Below are 20,376 nucleotides of genomic sequence, written 5' to 3' on the forward strand. Positions count from 1 at the left end.
ATTGGGCTAAATAATATCAACACTGGTCTTAAACTGGTTTTACTAAATACAGTTAGAGGTACCACTGTTACATGTGTTAAGTGAGTTCAGTCAGTATAATGCTGGTCTCTTTAGTTACTTGGACACTGACTTGTTCATTAAATCCAAGTGGACTGACCAGGCTGCTGTGTATATATACTGAGCTGGGTTGTTGGCTGTACAGTCGGATTTACAATATGGGTCATAATGACTAGATTGTGTAGATTATATTATATCATGCATAAAGGACAAACCTTCACCTTTTTTGAAGTCTTGTTTAAAACATTGTGTTTATAGCTTTTGTGTTCTGTCACCTCGTCTACCGTGTTTTGCACCAAGACCTGAGAACCGGAGCTGGTTTGTGTTCTTGCTGCATCACGCAGAGCGTGGGCTGCATTTGAGGAGATGTTAAGTGAAACGTCAGGTGCCCCTGTCTGTGCTGCGCTGTGTCGACTCACATGTTACCTGCCAAGTCACAGTTTTTCTCGTCCCTCCCTGACATGCTTCCACAGTCCATTTCCAGTCTGAAAATGCCAAAAGAAAAATGTTACAAAGTTCATCTGAAGTAAATATGACACTTCACCAGTTTGACTTCAAATCAAATCAAGTAGATATCTTCAAACGTTTTTGAACAAAATGCCTCCTGTGTGTTTTCATGCTGTGTCAGTAGAGATCTTTGTACTAAATTGACTGTTACTTTGGTAGATATACACTTCATTTGTCAAACACACTATATTCAGGTCTGAATGACTGTGAGCTAATAGGAGCTAATAGGAGGAACGATTACAGTTAGAAAAATCTGTTTCAGTGTCCACACAGGTATCTGAAAATTGTTTTAAAATAGTCTTGGGCGGCTGTGGCTCGGAGGTAGAGCGGGTAATCTACTAATCAGATGATCAGTGGTTCAATCCCCTCCAGTCTGCATGTCAAAGTGTCTTTGAACCCCAAATTGGTGTGTGAATGGTTAGTTCTTTGAACAGATGGCAGCCAATGCCATCAGTGTATGAATATGGGTGAATGAGATACGTAGTGTAAAAGAGCTTTGAGTGGTTGAAACACTAGAAAGGAGATATATAAGTTCAGACATTTACTCAAAAATGTCATAATCTGATATTTCTTAATTTTTAGCTTCGTAACAATATACATTCAGAGATGCATAATAATGTACAGCTCTATTTGTATTGGCTATTTCAGTGCTAAAAGTTGGTCAGTTCATTTAGAAGCAGTGATTTTAGTTTACATATGAAATGTTATGACTGCACAGATGTTGTAAATGCTAGTTTAAGGAATAGAACACAAAACTGTAACACACACACACACACGTTTACACGTGCAGAGTGAGGACTAGAGATGAGGGCTGGTTGGAGGAGTGAGTACCAGGAGTTGTCAGAAGTAGGTCATTGGGTTGGAGCTTGGTGAGAAACTGGGCTAATAACCGAGTGTGTGTGCAGGCTTGTGTTTAAGGAATCTCATTATGCTTGTGTTTTGTTGGGTGTTCTTAAACCCTCTCTCCACTCTCTGTTGACTCACACATACAGATGTGTGAACGCTGGCTCAGTCTATTTCTCTTCTTTCATCTCTTGCAGAAAATCCTTCCCGTCGCAGCACGCTACCCTCGCATCCTTCGCCGCTGTCTATGTTTCGGTGAGTAATTCTCAGAGCCCACGCCAACACTTAACCCTGTTCACCCTCCCATGAAGAGCCTAATTATGTAGTAGAAGTTAACAAAGTGACATGTTGGGCGGTGGATGATGGAATTAGCCAAGATGAATTTTTCTGCACGGCTCTTTCCTCTACGCTGTTTCTGCTTCAGCATGTAGAATTCACGCTTCTCTAAAATATCAACTTGCAATAGGGGATAAAAAACGCAAAAAGAAGCAGCACATAGAAACCAAAGACAAATTCAACTAGACCTAAATACTGCAATAAAACAAGGATAATGGAAAATAAATGTGTAATGTGTCCACAGATGTACTTCAACAGCACTCTGACAGACTCATCCAAGCTGCTCAAGCCCCTGCTGGTCTTCTCCTTCATTATTTGTGCCATCATTTGTGGTCTGACCCGGATCATTCAGTATAAGAATCACGCCATCGACGTCTACCTGGGCTTCTTGCTTGGAGGTGCTATCGCTGTCTACCTGGTAGGGGCAAGTCCGATCAACAGCCTCCTTTCCAATGGTTTCCCTGTCCAGAGAGTGGAGCAGCAGTTCTTTATAAACAAAGCTGAACTCTGTTGCAGTTTTACATCGCTTTACACATAGTTTTACACTTTCATTCAAGTAGAAAAGAAATTAAACAAAGGTTTATCAAAACTATCCTAACTTAGGTTACAGTGTTTTGTTTGATAAATGAGACAGGCTGTCGCCTCCCCTTACAACATTTAATCAAACCTAACCCACAGCAACTCACTGACAGTCGGTGTGTGGGGTTCATTCATAACAAAACAGCTGAGTTGTCCACCTGAAAGTTCAATGGACTAACCCAGTAGTGTCTAGGCTAACTTGGATTTAGAAAATGACTGAAATCTTAGAGAAGTGCTCAGTGCAGATGATGAAGAATTGGGCACATTTGGCGTCATTTAACAAGATACAGAACACAGTTGTGTCCCTGCAGGAAGCACTAGGAATTCTTTTAAAGTTATGTGGAACATGTCCTTCAAACCTGTGTGCATGGAAGAAACAAGTCCACAGCTATGCATGTGGCAGTGCTTTCAGTTAAATGTTGATTGCTGAAATGTTCACTATTGCAATGTTTGGTTAAGTAGTGGTTGACATAGCAGCTTAGCACGTTAGCATACCTACATTGGCTTATGGTTGCTAAACACGATTGATGAACTGATTACTAGGCACCAAATGTCATGGTGATCCACCCAAGAATGTCCAGACATTTTACTGTGAACCAAGAATACCAGCCTGCTATAGTAAAAGTGAGGGGATCACCAAGATCACAAGTTCAAGTCAGGTTTAATTGTCAAGTATGTGTTATTAAATCAATCTTCAAATTGAATCAAAATGAATCCCAACACTACAAATGATTATGCTCTGCTTTTTGTAAGTCTGATTAAAAGAGTTCCACAAAGAACACATGGAGATGTGAAGTAAAATCAGCATCAAGTGAAATATACTCTCCATAATCGTTCTCTGTTTCTTCTCATCAGGGGTTGTATGCAGTCGGAAATTTTCAACCCAGCGAGGAGGCCAGTGCCAGCCCTCCTCCACTGCTCCATCGCCCCCCTTGCTCATTACCCCACATAAGCCAGGAGGCTGTACTCCACCACCTGCAAATGAAAGCCAGCATGGCTGGGGAGCCCGGTATGCCCACCTCTCACTCTGAGGGCCTTCTCCACCGAGGCCTTCAACAGCAGAGGCCTGATGACAGTCTCAAGCGCTCCAGTGCAGATGTGGAAGTGATCTCTCCCCGCAGCCCTCACAACAAAGATGCCATGGTGACCTTTAGCTACACCCTTCCTAGGGTCCACACCCCCCAAGCCATGGCAGCGTATGAGGAAGCAGCCAGACGTCATGCTGCCACTATGCACCACGCCTCTATGGACTCCAGCCGCTCAAAGCAGCTTCTGTCTCAATGGAAAAGTAAGAACAATAACCATAAATGCTCCCTGCAGGTCCCAGACTCCTTCTCCTCCTCTGTAGACTCGTCATCTGGCCAGTCCTCCCAGCATCCACACCACCATGGCAGCATGGAGCTACGATCCAGCTCTGAGCCATCAGCTATGGGCCTGAATGGAGGCTTTGACAGTCATGCATACATGTCCAAATTGGCTACAGGTACTAGTACCACCCTGCCCAGTAACTGTAGTGGCATCACTGGAGGAACCAGAATATCCATGCAATCCAGGCCTGGGTCCTCACAGCTTGTCCACATACCAGAGGAAGCTCATGAAAATTACAACACCGCCTCCCCAAGGATGGGGGTGGGAGGAGGAATTGAGGGGATGTCAACATTAAATAGCACATCTCAGGCTAACTGGCAAAGGGCAGCAGAGAAGACAACAGCCTGCAGGACTAATGATAACGGGCAGAACACCCAGCCAAGAATCATGCAAGTGATTGCTATGTCCAAGCAGCAGGGCCTACTACAGACACATTCCAAGAGCTTAGATGAGAGCAGCATTGGCTGCAGCACCACTGGGAGTTGCCAGGGCTCTGCTCGCTACAGAGGGCTAACCGATCAAGACCCCACTAGCACCACCGGGCCAAGTTCACTTGGTAGTACCACAGGCAGTATTTCAGGGAGTACTGGTGCAATTGTCAGAGTTGAAGCCCACCCTGAACACAACAGGCCGGTGATTCAAGCTCCGTCCACAGATGGAAGTGGATCATGGAGATGGCGGTCTCTGGATCATGGCACTGGAGTTGGGGGAGGTACAGTGACTAATGGAGCAGGAGGAGGAGGATCAGGAGGAGGAGGTGTGAGTTTGAAGCAGTCTTTTGAGCTTAATGATCTAAACAGAGACTCAGAAAGCTCAGACTCTTTACGTGAAGGGTCTATTGACAGGAAGCACGCCAATCACATCGTCACCACCACCACTACCACTGTTAGCACCCCACCCATAGTTACTGTTCATACCCAGAACACCAGTCAGTCAGAGCAACGGCTCCACCCGCAGGGCCTCTCTACTATAAGGGTCACTCCAGGGGATGGTAGTGGTTCTGGAGGTGGTGGTGGAGGGGGGGGAGGAGACACCACCTCAGAAACCCCCTCGGTTGCTTCCAGTCGCGAGTCTACGCTACGTAGAAAAGGCAATAATATCATCCTGATTCCGGAGAGAGCCAACAGTCCTGATAACGCCCGGAACATTTTCTACAAGGGAACGTCGATCACTCCTGTTTTCAAGGACTAACTCTGGAAATGAACGGAAACTTCTGAGAAGATGTAGCTAATAACATAAGACTTTCAGAGAACCCCATATCTGTGACGACGGTCAGTATTACCTGCCATTGTATATATCATAATAACTTGAAAAGAAACAGTTTTATTCAGCATGAGATTTTTGTACGTGTTTACACTAAATCACAACCTTTTAAGTGTTGTAGAAATAATCACTGTGTACTTTTGTGGTCACTCCTAACAACACCTATTGTAACCTACTGATGCTGTGCCAGTGCTTTGGGAATAGGAGAACCTTTTTTAAACAGTTTGTTTTGGATATAAATCATTAGAAAAAAGCCACTTGCACAGTAACATTCAAACTGTAGCAAAAGCATCAAATACAGCAAAAATAGTTGTATCATACTGTAGCTGTGAAACCAGTGTTTACTTCCCTGCACTGTAAATGCTGTGTATGTTTGAAAAGGGTGCTACGCCAGAAAATACTATTTACTATACAACATACTGTACAATTTGAATAGATAAAGAATGAATTATTTTACAAAGAGTGAACAACATTAATATGTGACAGAGATATGTTTTGTATTTTGTCTCTTACTGTACAGATACCACATACTCAACAGAATACTGTTTTTACCATAAGTGTGCTTAGCATTCCTTCTGTAGCTATGAAGTCAAATATGCTGTTACTTGCACTGAAATATGAGTTTACTGTACCTTGCATACTGTAAACCCTGACCTTATCTTTATATCCTGTACTTACATTTTGATGTCCATGTCAGTTCCATATCTACAGCACAAAGAGCAGTAAAACAAACTGTAATATTATGCTTCTTTATATCATAGGAGAAATAGTACATTTCCCAAACTCGCTGCAATTTGCCAGGTTTCATCTTTGTAGCTTTCTTTGACATGGTTAAGTGACTGGCAGTTGCAGCACTTCCAAAGCTTGGATGGGCATTAAACAATCCCACTTATATCACTAAAGGTGCCACAACAAACCATAAGAAAAATTACTTCTCAGAAACAAAATTAAAATTGTTCACCAAAACATGCACTTGTCACATTGTGGCAGGATGCTGGCGTTGCTGCAGTTTACAGTGGGAATAAAACACTACTACTCTTTGCAACCACAGCTGGTTGGGGATGTGTTTAGCCTAGCTTAGCATAAGTTCCAAAAGTTGCATCGTCATGATTCACAAGTTGCTGGAAGCTTTTTCACTTCAGGATTGGCTTCCAGTTTCCCCTTTCCTCTGGTATATCGAGAGAGAGATGAGACTGTTTCTGGTTCAGGTAACAAACAAACATTCCCCAAAACATTGCAATGTTTCTTTAATCATCTTTTCTTAAGGTAAGACTTAGCTCATTCCTTTAGACGCTGTGTGAAGCACTGTGCTCACCATCGTAGCAAAAATTAAACTTGATTTGTCGTAGCACACATTTAAAGGTGGTACTTGTAGCATTAATACCTCAGTATAATTATCATCATAAGATGAAAACTTTGACATCTTTGGCTTTGCTGAACAGAGAAAGCATGTAACAGATGATTTTGGTTTTAGCACTCCTCCTTCATCATCTGCTGTATGCACTGGAAGAACAGCACCTTCTTCCAGCTTTGTGCTGTAATTTCCATTTGTGCCATAAAGCAACCAGCAGATTTTCTACCAAAACCAACCCAGTGTGTAAAATGTGAGTGTGAGGCCAGTAGAGGCTGCCAGATCTCTAAAAGAAAATCTGGTTTGTTTATGCTGATCATAATTGTGTTTGTTTTTTGCATTAATCCATAGAGGATCGTGACTGTTTGTCGGTTGAGGAATTTAAAAAAACGTTGTTTACAGTATTTCCATGATGATGCATATCATTAATTAGTATCTCAGTGGTTATATAAGCACCCACTGTATATAAATTCAGTTTGATACAAGCACTTCAGAATTGGCATTAATTGTCCCATGACTATATTTTGCCAAGGTGACTGTGAGAAAATTTGCCAAAGCTCGCATTTTTCATTGGAAAAGAACAGGAATCATCTGATGTAATTTTTTGTATTTGTATAGCAAGCCTGCATTATATTGTACATGAGTAATTCTATAGCCCAGTAACATTTGCATGGTCACTTTTATATAGTGCATATCACAAAATATTTGATCATAAATATACTTTTATTTGACCAGTATGTTGTTTTATTCAGTGTTTCATAGTGAAAGTTATATGACAATCTTTTGAATCTGTACTGTTCATGTCATCACTACAGTCTGCAGCATCATGTTCATCTGAACTGTGTACATAATTTAACAAACATGTAAAGAAGATGGCTGAGCTTTTGATTCCGGTGAATCAAACTCTTAAAAAGAACATATTTATTTTTAAAGTAATCCAAATGGATTGAATATTTTAAATACAGTCTCTTTTTTTTAGTTTATTTAAACTGTTAAAAGTGTTGAGTGTATCGGTGCTCCCAGCACTAAAATCACTGATTTGTTTTTTGTACAATAATTGAGTTATGGTTCAGTCGGCTCTCAAAGTGTCAAAATGTGAAACATGAGAGAAACGTTGTGATTTCATTACAGGAATGTTTCATTTGTTATTCCTTTGACTTCAGACATGCTTGCTAGATTAGCCAATAGTTATGTTCTTCACTGTCCTGTATAATGTTTGATGCAAACCTTAGAAAGATAATGTGTTTCAGTGGCTCGTCCTCAAGAGTGACATATTTCATTCAAATGTTTTCTGTTGAATTTATATTTGCACAGCATGATATGACCACAGTCATAAATGTTAAAGTACAACAAAGCTGAGTAAGAATTAGTGTTTCTTGAGGAGGAACAACCAAATGAGCGCCGTGCTGTGGCGATGGCCGTGAAAACAATTCAGTGGTACTATCTTAACATCTCCTGTGAAAAGACCAAAACCAACAATCCTCTTCTACTGAAGACAAACATCTTGAAAAGAATTTGGGGACTATTTTCTAGCAGAGAAATATTTTGGGCAGAAAGATGGTGTGTGTGTGTAATGTGTGTTAATGAAGGAACAATTCAGCCAGCGAAGCTCATTGATGTGAAGACCAGATTCACACAGTGCACTTGTTAGTAGGATACATTCATTGTTGGTTTGGTTCTTTGTGAGATTTGATGACATTAAGAGAAATATCAGCAGATCAAACCTGCAGATTGATGCAAATCAGTGACACTATACTGATGCTTTTTGGCTAGTGTTAAGAAAACCTACAACCCAACATACCTTCTGAGACCTTCAAGATGATACAAACAGTATTCATTCATTCAAGAATAATATTTCATATCCTCCTCTTCACAGTGGACATAACAAAGAAAACTGCCTTTTTGCTCTCTTTACACAGTACATGATATATATGAAACCATCCTGTGTGACATCACGTGATCATCAAAGTTGAACTTGCATGACGTGAGGGTGCAAAAAAAAAGCAAGTAACATTCTTTAGATCGAAGCCTTAACATTGTCCATGCTCCCTTTAGGATGTCACACGGTAACAAAACCCTCCCAGACTAACATATTTAACATATCAATTGGGTAAAAAGAGAAAAGATGTGACGTGCATACTTCTAATGTTTGAAATGATTTGTCTGATTTAGTCTGTCCTGATGAAGGCCTATGAAATCAAAGAGTGTAATATGACACATGAGTAGAAATGTAGATCCAATGGATAGAACTGTGAATGGATGCTCTCGCTGCATGTGTAGCCTCTTGTGTTGTCTCTGGATTAATTATTAATGTCTTCTGATACTGTGATCAGCTGTGTAAATTCTATACAGCAAGAAAAAAAAGAAACTGTAAATGAACTTTCCATCATTTCAGTTCAAAAAGAAAAAAAGGCTCAATAGTTACGTTCTTGTGTAACAGTAAAATAGCGTGGTGTGGATTGTTGAAGACGGTTGGATATAGCAATCACACTGAGTATTCAGAGCACGTTGATCAGGGTAGATGACAAATTGTGCATTGTCTAAATGATTGGAATAAATGTTTGCTATTGAATCATGTCCTCTCCTCAATGTGGCTGTTGTGATATTCACGTTCATATTCACACTTTGTTTTACTCTGGAGCTTTTTACTGAAGTAACATTGCTCATGATTACACCACAGAAAGAAAGAAAAGCTAAACTTTCAGTTCTCCACTGAAGACGTCAACATAAAAGGTTAACAATAAGTGAATGAACATGTATTGAAAGTGTATTGCACTGAGAACTGCTGCTGCTCTGATCCAACCAGCAGGCTGCTGCTGTTCACCATCATCTGATCTCACAGATTGTAGTGTAACTGTAAGTGAGAGATGGCGACCCTCGTCCTGTCCATGGTGACAGTCAGAGGGTGGAGAGCCTCCTGCGTGTACGACTTCAGGACTGGCAAAAGAGTGATGGAGGAGGTGAGCAGGTCCAGCAGGGCCTCAGCTGAATATTTTTTTTATGAAATAAATAAATGATACATGCAGAAGGACACAGAATCTGCTTGTGTTAGAAATGACAAGATCATAGATTATGTTATCTTAGAATATTTTATTATTTTTCTGCGTGCTGAGACACTCAGCTGTCCAATGAAAGACAGATTATTGAAGTTTTTTTCATTACAGGCTGAACTCTTGAACTCATGAAAGCTGAAATATTCAGTATTTGTTTCGCACATATTTAGTCACCTTTTTTTTCTCCTTCCAGAAAATCTGTTCCCCTCGGCTCCCACTGAGCGCTCTGTTCCATTGTCTCTGTAGAAGTGTAACAAAACTTGTTAGCATTGCCATGTGTAATTATCATCATTTGGTTTGAAGTAGGTCATTGGCAAGGCAGAGCTACAATAGCAGAGCTTAGGCCATCTGTGGAAACAAATACACACAGACACACTCACTTTATAAGTCATGATGACACTAGAATTTACTTTTATAGCAGGCTGAGCAAGTGTGTGTGTGTGTGTGTGCCATGTGGGTCACTGGGCTGCCTTTCACAGCTTATGTTTCATTACAACCTGAAACCCCCACGGTCCTGTTTCCACCCTGCGATGAGTCCAGTGAACTGTGTGCTTCCATTTATAGAAAAGTCACCAGGGATCAGCTCCCTGCTGCACAGGGACTTGGGACATTTGGGGCTCTTCATAAATATTGACTGAGACTATTTCAAGAGAACATTTATTATGAATGAAGTGAAATGTGTGTTTTCCTGCTTTCTTACTCCCAGTTTGGAATGTTCAGTTGTTTCTGTATTACAGTTTTAACTCTCTTTACTTGTTGAGGGAATAGATGAAGTGTCTCAAGTGAAACACAAGGAGTTTTGATACATTTAAAAGATGAAACTGAAGCATTAACATCCTGCTCTCAAACTATACAGCCATGTCAAGTTAACAGTGAATAATTCAAACTGTAATTAATAATTCAAAAATACACACTGGAAATTCTAAAGTTGTCTCATTGAAGAGGATGAAGAGCCTGACAAATTATTTAAAGGTGCCTTGCACTGTGAGCTACATTAAGTCTGTAGAGATTTGTTTCTGCAGCAGCTGAAAGAAAGAGCACGCTGTTCAGCTTTATCAGTAGATGACAGACTTTTTTATGAAAATCTAGATTTTCTACTCAGTGTCAGATTTGTTCTGTCTTGAGGTCACTCATCACAACTGTTAAATCTGTAATGCACAATATTTTTGACAGTAAGCCTCAGTCATAGCACATTCAATTCATAGGCAGTCCGCTTTCAAGGGAATAAGCTTCTTTCCTGCCGGTGTCTTTGTTGCTGTCACTGTCATGCAAAATGTGAAAATAAATGATCGGCTGAGGAAGCTGATATATTTTTAGATGTAAGTAAAGCACTAACCAGAGTGCAAAGAGAATTTTGGACTTGCATTTTCATTTTCAGGACTTAAATTCAATTCAACCATCATGTCTGGTGGTTGTAATTAGGGAGTTACTTTGCTAATGGTTGGACTATAATAACTAAGGTGATGGTATACAATGCATGAATTTCTTTTAGCACCATTCTGTAATGTTCAAAAATAGTTTACTACAGCTTTAGAACTTCCTGCATGCATTTCAGCTACAGATGTCACAAATGTGACTAGTGTCACTTCATATGTGTACATAATTAAAAGAAACATTGACCATAATGACATTGTATTGACATTTTTCACTCTCTCAGCTGAAAGGTCATGTGGACATGACAAAGCAAATATAAACATCAGCTTCAAATGTTAGTAGGGAAAAAAGTGTGAAGGGTTTAAATGAACTTTAGCCAATCATCAGAATGTCAAAGATGATTTATATTGTTAAAAAAACAAAGACACACTAAATAAATAGATGTTTGATCCCATATGGGAGGTTTTGAATAAGCACTGTGAGACATTATTTTCTGCCATACAGGTATGAACATTGACTGCAGTGTCACAGCTCAAACTGTGAGAAAAACTGTAAACAGTATATTTTATTTTAAACAGGATTTATCAAGATAGTGTGCAAACTGTGGCACCCAGAAAAAAACTATTTTTTTATATAGTGCCAAATCATAATAGAGTCATAACTTCAGGGCAATACAAGGAGCAGATCTCACCATGAGCATGCACTTGGTGATATTGGCAAGGAAAAACCTCAAGCAGAACCCGGCTCATGGTGGACAGTCTTCTGCCACCACTGATAGAGAGAGAGGGGGGGTTATGGAGGGAGAGTGGGGATGTCGATCGTTGCTCCTCTGGATGCTGTTCTCCACCCTGCTGAACAATCTCTACACCCAGCAGTCTCTGTCAGGCTGAACCTTTCAAAGTCCAGGTCAACTGGAGTCAGATGGAGGATTTTTGATCCTGTTGCCTGAAGACAGGAAAGCTGCTGTCTGTCTTTAGGTACTTCTGGTTTATTGTCCATTGTACTAATAGAGTAGTGTGCAGAGGAACTTGTGATGTTGTAGTGAAAGACAAGGTGCCGTAGCACCTACAGAGGTTTATCAGAATAGTAGCCAATGCCTAATCCATGATCCAGTACATGGTCAGCTGCTGGCATGCATGTCATAATCCATGTTGCCAGTTGTGTAGTTATGCACCAGGAGAACAACAACATGTTGAACAGAAACTTGGTTTATTCACTGGGCTTACTACCAGCACAGAACAACCTGCATATATACACTTCCTGTGTACAGTATATACACTATCAACAGGTGGCATAGTTTGATACAAAACATTCAAATATACTCTAAAAATCACACTAGGGTACAAGCTGGAGCTCACCTGTATGGAAGAGGGAGAGCAGAGAGAAGATAAGGTTACACCATGAAGACATATTTGTCCAACAGAGCATAACAAAGTATAAAGTTAAAAAAATATCACACTCCATACACAACACGTACCCACATAACCAGATAAAATTTTCTTTTTAACAGGATATATTCCTAACCCATGTCTAATGAACGCTGTTTAAACATTACATATCCTTGAGATCAAACAATAATTTTCTATTTGTAAGACCAAAGGTGGGATCATAAATTCCTATTTTTCCCACCAAATTAGTTCTGGTTCTTGTAATTCTTCCACTCAAGATTCAACAATATATAATCTTTTTTATTAAGAATACATTGCTGTTGTGTAAACTGTCTGTAGCTGAAAAGGGTTGGCCTATGTGTCTGTATTTGATGGTCTGTCTTAATGGTTGTTCTTGGAGAGCCTAATATTTTCTGAAGTGGGACACTGTGTAAAAGGTTTGTTTTTTAATATTAGCTAATGAGTCACCAAAGTTACAAAAATATTAATGAAATAGGAAAATATTTTTCTTAAATGACTTCTGAATAAAAGTTACAGTGACTTTGTTTTCAAATCAAATCAAATCAAATTTCATTTATAAAAATGAGTGTCTCTTGCCAACAGTTAAACACAGAAGGGGTAGTATTATGGTGTGGGGCCATTTCAGCTTTCATTGGTCACAATTTTATATTGAATTTTTTTGTCTGTTCTGGGCTACTGCAGAAACATGGCAGCATTAACCAGAGAGCTGCTGATCACAACACATCCATGAGATAGCAGATAAGTATTAGTGAAAGGCCTCAGTGTATAAATGTTGTGCAGGGGAAATACATAACTGATATATACTGTATAAACGTATGTGCCAAGACCAATTTCTAGCATATGAAGCTTGCTCACTGAACAGAACCATTTCAACCATTTCAATGAAGACTGAGTAAGCTATAATGGAGCTGAAAGCTCCTGAAAATGTCCAATCAGATGTGATACTGTGTCATTTTCATTCAAATCTAGCATATTCAAATGTCCAGATCATCTTTGTGGAACACAATGTAAAACTTACAGTGGCTGTTCTCTCATGTGCTTTTTTGCTAACACGGCAAGGTATCAGAACAAAGTGTATTATTTATGCCATTTGCTACAGTGGTTTGTTCAGTGGCCTTCTAGTCATAGTAAATGGCCGGACCAGACGCAATGACTCATCTCAGTGATGAGTCACATAGCCACTGACTCAGGATGACCTGCTGTAATAGGATACAAGTGATAATAGGCAACATTTTTCAAAACAGCCCAAGCCCAGCTGTCAGCAGCCAAAGGTTACGCCTCAATTTGTTCTCCAACATATTCAAAGTGTCTGTGCTCAATGGACCCAGTCAAAGGTGGTGAATTACAAGGATGCAACAGAAGATCACTGTACTTAGGTCTGTCCGTGTAACAAATGTTGGCATCATTTATGTTGATTTATGTTGGAGCCTATCCTATCCCTTACAATGTAGAGTCACGATTTAACCTGTTAAGTGTCTTTGGACTGTGTGAGGAAGCCAAAGGAAATCGTGCAAATTGTATGCAGAAAAGCCCCAGTCAAGGTTCAAACCAGGAACCTTCTTGCTGTGAGGCAACAGTGCTAACCACTGTACCATCATGCCACCATAGGTAACTATATTTAGTGCTGAGTGCCTACGACGCGGGGCAACTATTGTTCTTCTGCATGTTTCTTGGCAGTTTTATTATTAGTGCAGGGTGCCTACGACACGAGGCAACTACTCCCCATAGTTAGCAAGCTACGCACAGGCCTCAAATTTCACATAGACATAATTTATACATAGACTCTATTGCACCTCTGAAAAAGAAGATAATTAAACAAAGAAGGCTAGCACCATGGTATAGCCAGCAGACTCGTAAATTAAAGCAAGAGGCATGTAAATCTGAATGCAAATGGCGTGCCACTAAACTGGAAGAATCTCATCTAGTCTGGCAAGATAATCTCAAAACATACAGGAAGGCTCTCCGTAATGCCAGAGCAGCCTATTACTCTTCTCTAATTGAGGAGAATAAGAACAACCCCAGGTTTCTCTTCAGCACTGTAGCCAGGCTAACAGAGAATCACAGCTCTACTGAACCATCTATTCCTTTAGGTCTAAGTAGCAATGACTTCATGAGCTTCTTTAATGATAAGATTATAACTATTAGAGACAAAATTCATCACCTCTTGCCCTCAACAGGCATTGATCTGCATTCTGATACAGCAAGTTTTGAAACAGCTGTAAAACCTGATATGTATTTAGACTGTTTTTCCCCCATCGACCTTCATCAAATAACTTTAATCATTTCTGCAGCTAAGCCGTCATCCTGTCTCTTAGACTCCATCCCAACCAGGTTGCTCAAGGATGTTTTACCTGTAGTTAGTAATTCGTTATTGGATATGATTAATCTGTCTTTATTATCAGGATATGTACCACAGTCCTTTAAGGTAGCTGTAATTAAACCTCTTCTTAAAAAGCCCACTCTAGACCCAGAGGTCTTAGCCAACTACAGACCGATATCAAACCTTCCCTTTCTGTCTAAGATACTTGAGAAAGCTGTAGCTAATCAGCTGTGTGACTTTCTCCATAACAATAGTCTATTTGAGGATTTTCAGTCAGGATTTAGAGTGCATCATAGCACAGAGACCGCATTAGTCAAAGTTACAAATGACCTCCTAATGGCATCAGACAAAGGACTCATCTCTGTACTTGTCCTGTTAGATCTTAGTGCTGCATTTGACACCATTGACCATCAAATTCTTTTACAGAGACTGGAACATCGAATTGGCATCAAAGGAACCGCCCTAAGCTGGTTTAAATCGTACTTTTTAGATCGATCTCAGTTTGTTCACGTCAATGATGAATCCTCCATGCAGACCAAAGTTTGTCATGGAGTCCCACAAGGTTCTGTACTTGGACCACTTCTATTCAGTTTATATATGCTTCCTTTAGGGAACATTATTAGGAATCACTCTATCAATTTTCATTGTTATGCTGACGACACCCAATTATATTTATCGATCAAGCCTGATGCAACCAATCAGTTAACTAAACTCCAAGCATGCCTTAAGGATATAAAAAGTTGGATGACCTACAATTTTTTGATGTTAAATTCAGACAAAACTGAAGTTCTTGTAATTGGACCCAAACACCTCAGAAACTCTCTTTCTAGAGACTTAGTTACTTTAGATGGGATCACCCTGGCCTCCAGCTCCACTGTAAAGAATCTTGGAGTTGTTTTTGATCAGGATTTGTCCTTTAACGTCCACATAAAACAAATTTCGAGGACTGCATTCTTCCACTTACGTAACATCGCTAAAATCAGACGCATTGTCTCTCAGGCGGATGCAGAAAAACTAGTCCACGCATTTGTTACTTCAAGGCTGGACTATTGTAACTCTTTGTTATCAGGCTGCTCTAATAAGTCTCTTAGGACTTTGCAGTTAATTCAGAATGCTGCTGCACGTGTTCTGACAGGAACCAAGATCAGAGATCACATCTCTCCCATTTTGGCTTCCTTGCATTGGCTACCTATTAAATCTAGAATAGAATTTAAAATTCTTCTCCTTACTTACAAAGCTCTTCATGGTCAGGCACCATCTTATCTAAAAGAGCTCATAATACCTTATTACCCCTCTAGAACACTGCGCTCTCAGGACGCTGGGTTCCTTGTGGTTCCTATAGTTTCCAAAAGTAGATTGGGAGCCAGAGCTTTCAGCTATCAGGCTCCTCTTCTGTGGAACAAACTACCTTTCTGGGTTCGGGAGGCAGACACGGTCAACACCTTTAAGAATAGACTTAAGACTTTCCTTTTTGATAAAGCCTATAGTTAGGGCTGGCTCAGGTCATCCCTTAGTTATGCTGCCATAGGATTACACTGCCGGGGGACCCCACCGAGGGTTATGCCTAGCCAGGCACGGTATTGGTTGAAGATGCACACATCTCCCTTACCGAAAACTCTCTCTCTCTCTCTCTCTCTCTCTCTCTCTCTCTCTCTCTCTCTCTCTCTCTCTCTATATATATATATATATCCATCTCTCTCTATATATATCTCTCTATATTTCTCTATATCTCACTCTCTCTATATATATATATCTATATCTCTATATCTCTCCATATCTCTCCATATCTCTCCATCTGTGGACATGTCTCATTAATGCATGTTACTAACCAAACTTCCCCGGAGTTTCTGTGCTCTGTCGTCCAGCAGGTTCTCGTGGATCGTGGCTGCTGCTGTGATCCTGCACGACGCCCACTACATATATTATTACTGTCATTATTACTACCATATCTGCTACTGTAATCATTTTTATCATTCATTGTAATTCATTGTCATTTTATCAGTCATTGTACAATATGTTTGTGTTGATTTGTCCTGTACACGTGACATCTATTGTACGTCTGTCCGTCCTGGGAGAGGGATCCCTCCTCTGTGGCTCTTCCTGAGGTTTCTTCCACCTTTTTTCCCTGTTAAAAGGGTTTTTGTGGGCAAGTTTTTCCTCACTCGAACCGAGGGTCTAAGGACAGAGGGTGTCACTGCCTGTACAGATTGTAAAGCCCTCTGAGGCAAATGTACTTTGTGACTTTGGGCTATACAAATAAAATTAATTTGAAATTGATATGAGAGATCAGGCATTTGCACACCTGTGCCTAATTAATCAGACACTCACACACACACACTGACACACAGATAGCCCCTCCCCACTCTGCTCCCTCAAGCCTGCCTAAGGGGGCAGAGGAGGGAGGGGCTATTTTCAGTGTCTTTTATATAATCAATGACTATCAAGGCTACATTTTTAATGTCGGCCATTTTATCCTTCTCTCTCGCAGACACACACACACACAGACAAGACAAAAGGCTTTCAAAACAAGAGTTCCTTCAAAATAAAATACTTTGTATAACTCTCTCCTTAACAGACTGGAAATATACATTCATTGCTTATATGAATCTTAAAGTATGTGCAGTTTGACTACTGATGCTTCAAGCTTGCTTAGAATACTGTTGAAACAAAAGGTGTTATTTTGAACTGTGCTTTGTAACGATAACAGGAGGCGGCAACAGCTGCCTGGTGTTAGATAAGCTCTGTGCAGAATAGCAGTTATTGCACCACGGTGTGAAGCAAACAGGAGGTCACAGGAAATAGGTGGGTCTGCTAGCCTGTTTTCTGAGAACAACAAAGTATAAAAGTGCTGAGGCACGTCCTAGGTGTGACTTGGTCTTAACGACAAAGTAATTATGTGCTATGTAACCACTGGGTAAAGAACGGGGTTGTGTGATGCTTACATGTAAGACTGCCCATTTGTGTGTGTTAATAAAAACAGCCTAAGAGCTGTGGGGGGCAGAATTCAGCAGACCGGAGTAGAGGCAGACTGTGGAGTCTGTATATGCTGGGTTCTCCCTTTGCAAATGTGGCGCGACGTGGTAAAAGAGGGGGGGGATTTGTCCAACAACGCCACCTGGGGAATTGCACCCCAGGAAATTCACTCAACCCTGTAAGGGGAATACTATGAGGTCACACAGACTCGTTACACCTATATAGAGAGGACAAGAGACGGACTTCCAAAAATATAAATTATTTTATTTAACAATGGTTTACTAGAGGTAAAATGAACATATTCTTCACAACCTGCGTGTCTGCTATACCACCATTCGTTAGGGGGGAAAATAAACAAAAATAGGAGCAGGGACAGCTCAGTGAGGCGGACAGACTAAAGAAACTTAAAAACACACAAAAACAATATTACAAACCAAACCACCACGTGCCACAGCAAACTTAAGGGAGGTGAGATGGGACCACCACCAGGGAGTCTGCCACGCACTACACCAGCTCCTGTCCAGGAAGAAAACACACAAAATTAGGTGGAGCGACACTCAAAGGTTGAACTATACGAATTATTAAAATGTCCTATTCTAAAAACACTCACACACAACATTCACACCCACATGCACACCAACAGAAAGAATACACATTAATTGTTTTAACCTATATAGAAATACTTAAAGAAAATTTACTTATATAAGAATAAACAAAATCAGAAATGTAACTAAATTAGAACTAAACAAAATAACCATCTGTAATTCAAAATAAAGAAACCAAAGAGCTTGCAAATTAACTGATTACCCAAAACAACTACATAAACAAGAAATAAATAAACCAAACAAACAAAGAAACACTAATAAGTCAGTTGCAGTGGGGCTTGAGTCTGGTGCTGCGTGAGAGCCACAACAGAAACTCAGGACATTAAGAAAAAGAAACTACGGTGTGGAAGACAGCGTGAAAACGGAGCGGCTGCACCAAGGCTGGAGGCAGCGGATGTTATGCGTAGGTGGCTGCGGTGGTCATCAATAGGCTGTGCAGTGGATCCACAGAGCGCAGGAGGAGAGACAGAACCGCTGCAAATTCAGCAGCTACAGCAGGACAGAGCAGAGGGCAACAGCTGTTAGCAAAGGGCTACTATAGTTAACCATGATTAACAACGAGCATGCTTACCGATAGAGAGAGCTTTACGCACTAAAAAAACCAGTCCTCAACAACAGCAGAACGCGGACACCACTTCCTCCAGCTGCAACCCAACCAGTACGGCCAAAACTGAAAACAAAATCACGGCGGTTGTCGCACCATACTGTGCAATAAAGATGCAGTTAAAGCACACACGCTTACCTGGCGAAATCACACCGAACACCAACCAAACTGGAGCACGCCGACCCAGAGCCTTTCCAGGTGAATGCCAGGGAGAGAATGCGCCCCGGAGGAGCGCAGTAGTTAACCAGGTGCTGCCAATGCGCAATCAAGCACCGGTGATACTGATTAAGTGGGAGGGGGTGGAGCAGAGCAACACCCGACCTGCCACACAAAGGTGAAACTGAATTGTGTCTTCTTTAAACTGAATATCTCTCTGTAGTCCACTAGGTCAGCAGAACTCGGGGTGGTTAGCATACCACAACAAGACACAAGCACGCACAGACACACACATTAAGTAAAGAAGTAAAGACATGCTAATTGCTAACATTTGCGACTAATGCTAGAATTAGTGCTTAGCGCGTTAGCGCTAGCTGCTCATGTTAAACATGTTAAAAATGACTTTTTGAGGTGTGCTTTTTGAATACAGACCCCCAGCAACAGCCCACTCGTCACACTCAAAATTTCTGCGGGAATTTTCTAGTTATTACAAATATCTTGCATTTATTTCACACTGACAAAACAGGACTCAGATCAGCTTTATGTGTATTTAGCCAACTTCATATGGTCCTTGTGCTAATCCTGATTGTATCCTCCTACATTGATTGCTATATGAAGTAAATCTGCCTCAGGCAGACATTTAAATCAGCCTTACAAACAGCTGCAGCTTCATGTTGACTATTCTTATGAAACAGAAACAACATCATGATATGAAACATTTGAATCAATGGAAGGGTCAATCTGGAAATGGAAGTACTCTGTGCTGCTTGACTCAGCACGTATTCTCTACAATTTCAGAGTGGAGAGCTGCTTTTAGGACACTTCTGAAGCATGTACCTCTGTTAGAAACACAAGCTTTGTCTAGAACACAACCAGTTAGTGATGTCGCAGAGATGAAATGTAGAGGTAGGACTGTTGGCTGAAAACGCAATTTTGGAACTCATGGGTTATCATCTGAGGAGGAAGTTGCTATTCAGACTGTAGAGGAAGTCTGTTATCTGGACATCTGCTGACATTACTAGCACCTTTCTATCTGGACTATCTGGTCTCATTACTTTGGCACCTGTTTCATTTTCAGGTGCAAGAATGTGTCTGCTGGATCATTCTCAACAACCACAAGCATACATCATTCACTTTCTGGATGACTTTCTCTCCTTACTCCCATTTTACAGTCACTCTATACTTCTAAGCCCACCTTCTTTCAGCTTGGTGTTCCCCTTTCCCCAGAGAGAACTTTTAATTCTTGAATTCTTTGGCACTTCCTGGATTCACTCATCTTTCAGGTTTCCCACCATACCAAGGAACTCCACTGTATCTCCTTATGCCTCATGACTTATTGATGGACTAAGCTTCTCTCCCTGCCCAGATACCTGAATCGTCCCTGGCAAGGTTGATCCTTCCTCTTACACTTACACCTTACTTTTCCACTGCATGGTACAGCTTGACTTGACTTGACTCCACCTGTTCCTTTCAGTTTTCTATTATGGATAGTGTCACATGACCATGTGACCCCTGTGCTTTTGTGATAATTTTGTTCCTGAACTATTCATCTGTTTCTCTGTAGTTTTCATTTTTTAG

The 20,376-nt window shown here is 40.7% G+C and overlaps 1 protein-coding gene and 1 long non-coding RNA gene across 2 annotated transcripts in view; one reads left to right on the plus strand and one right to left on the minus strand.

The window, feature by feature from the left end:
* The window catches only part of plppr4b (phospholipid phosphatase related 4b), a 37,224-nt gene extending 28,348 nt beyond the window's left edge, over positions 1 to 8,876 (plus strand). The window contains exons 5-7 of the mRNA XM_019258419.2: positions 1,605 to 1,662; positions 1,988 to 2,161; positions 3,178 to 8,876. Coding sequence (XP_019113964.1) covers positions 1,605 to 1,662; positions 1,988 to 2,161; positions 3,178 to 4,881 — 1,936 coding nt within the window. The 3' untranslated portion in view covers positions 4,882 to 8,876. The remainder of the gene's footprint in view (positions 1 to 1,604; positions 1,663 to 1,987; positions 2,162 to 3,177) is intronic.
* Positions 8,877 to 17,676: 8,800 nt separating this feature from the next.
* LOC113744828 (uncharacterized) lies at positions 17,677 to 18,990 on the minus strand. The gene is made up of 2 exons (XR_003461859.1): positions 18,781 to 18,990; positions 17,677 to 18,708 (listed from the first exon to the last, which is right to left on the minus strand). It is a non-coding gene; the product is annotated as an uncharacterized LOC113744828 (long non-coding RNA).
* Positions 18,991 to 20,376: the final 1,386 nt, after the last annotated feature.

The sequence above is a fragment of the Larimichthys crocea genome, unplaced genomic scaffold (assembly GCF_000972845.2).
Source record: "Larimichthys crocea isolate SSNF unplaced genomic scaffold, L_crocea_2.0 scaffold234, whole genome shotgun sequence".
NCBI classification, from domain to species: Eukaryota; Metazoa; Chordata; class Actinopteri; family Sciaenidae; genus Larimichthys; species Larimichthys crocea.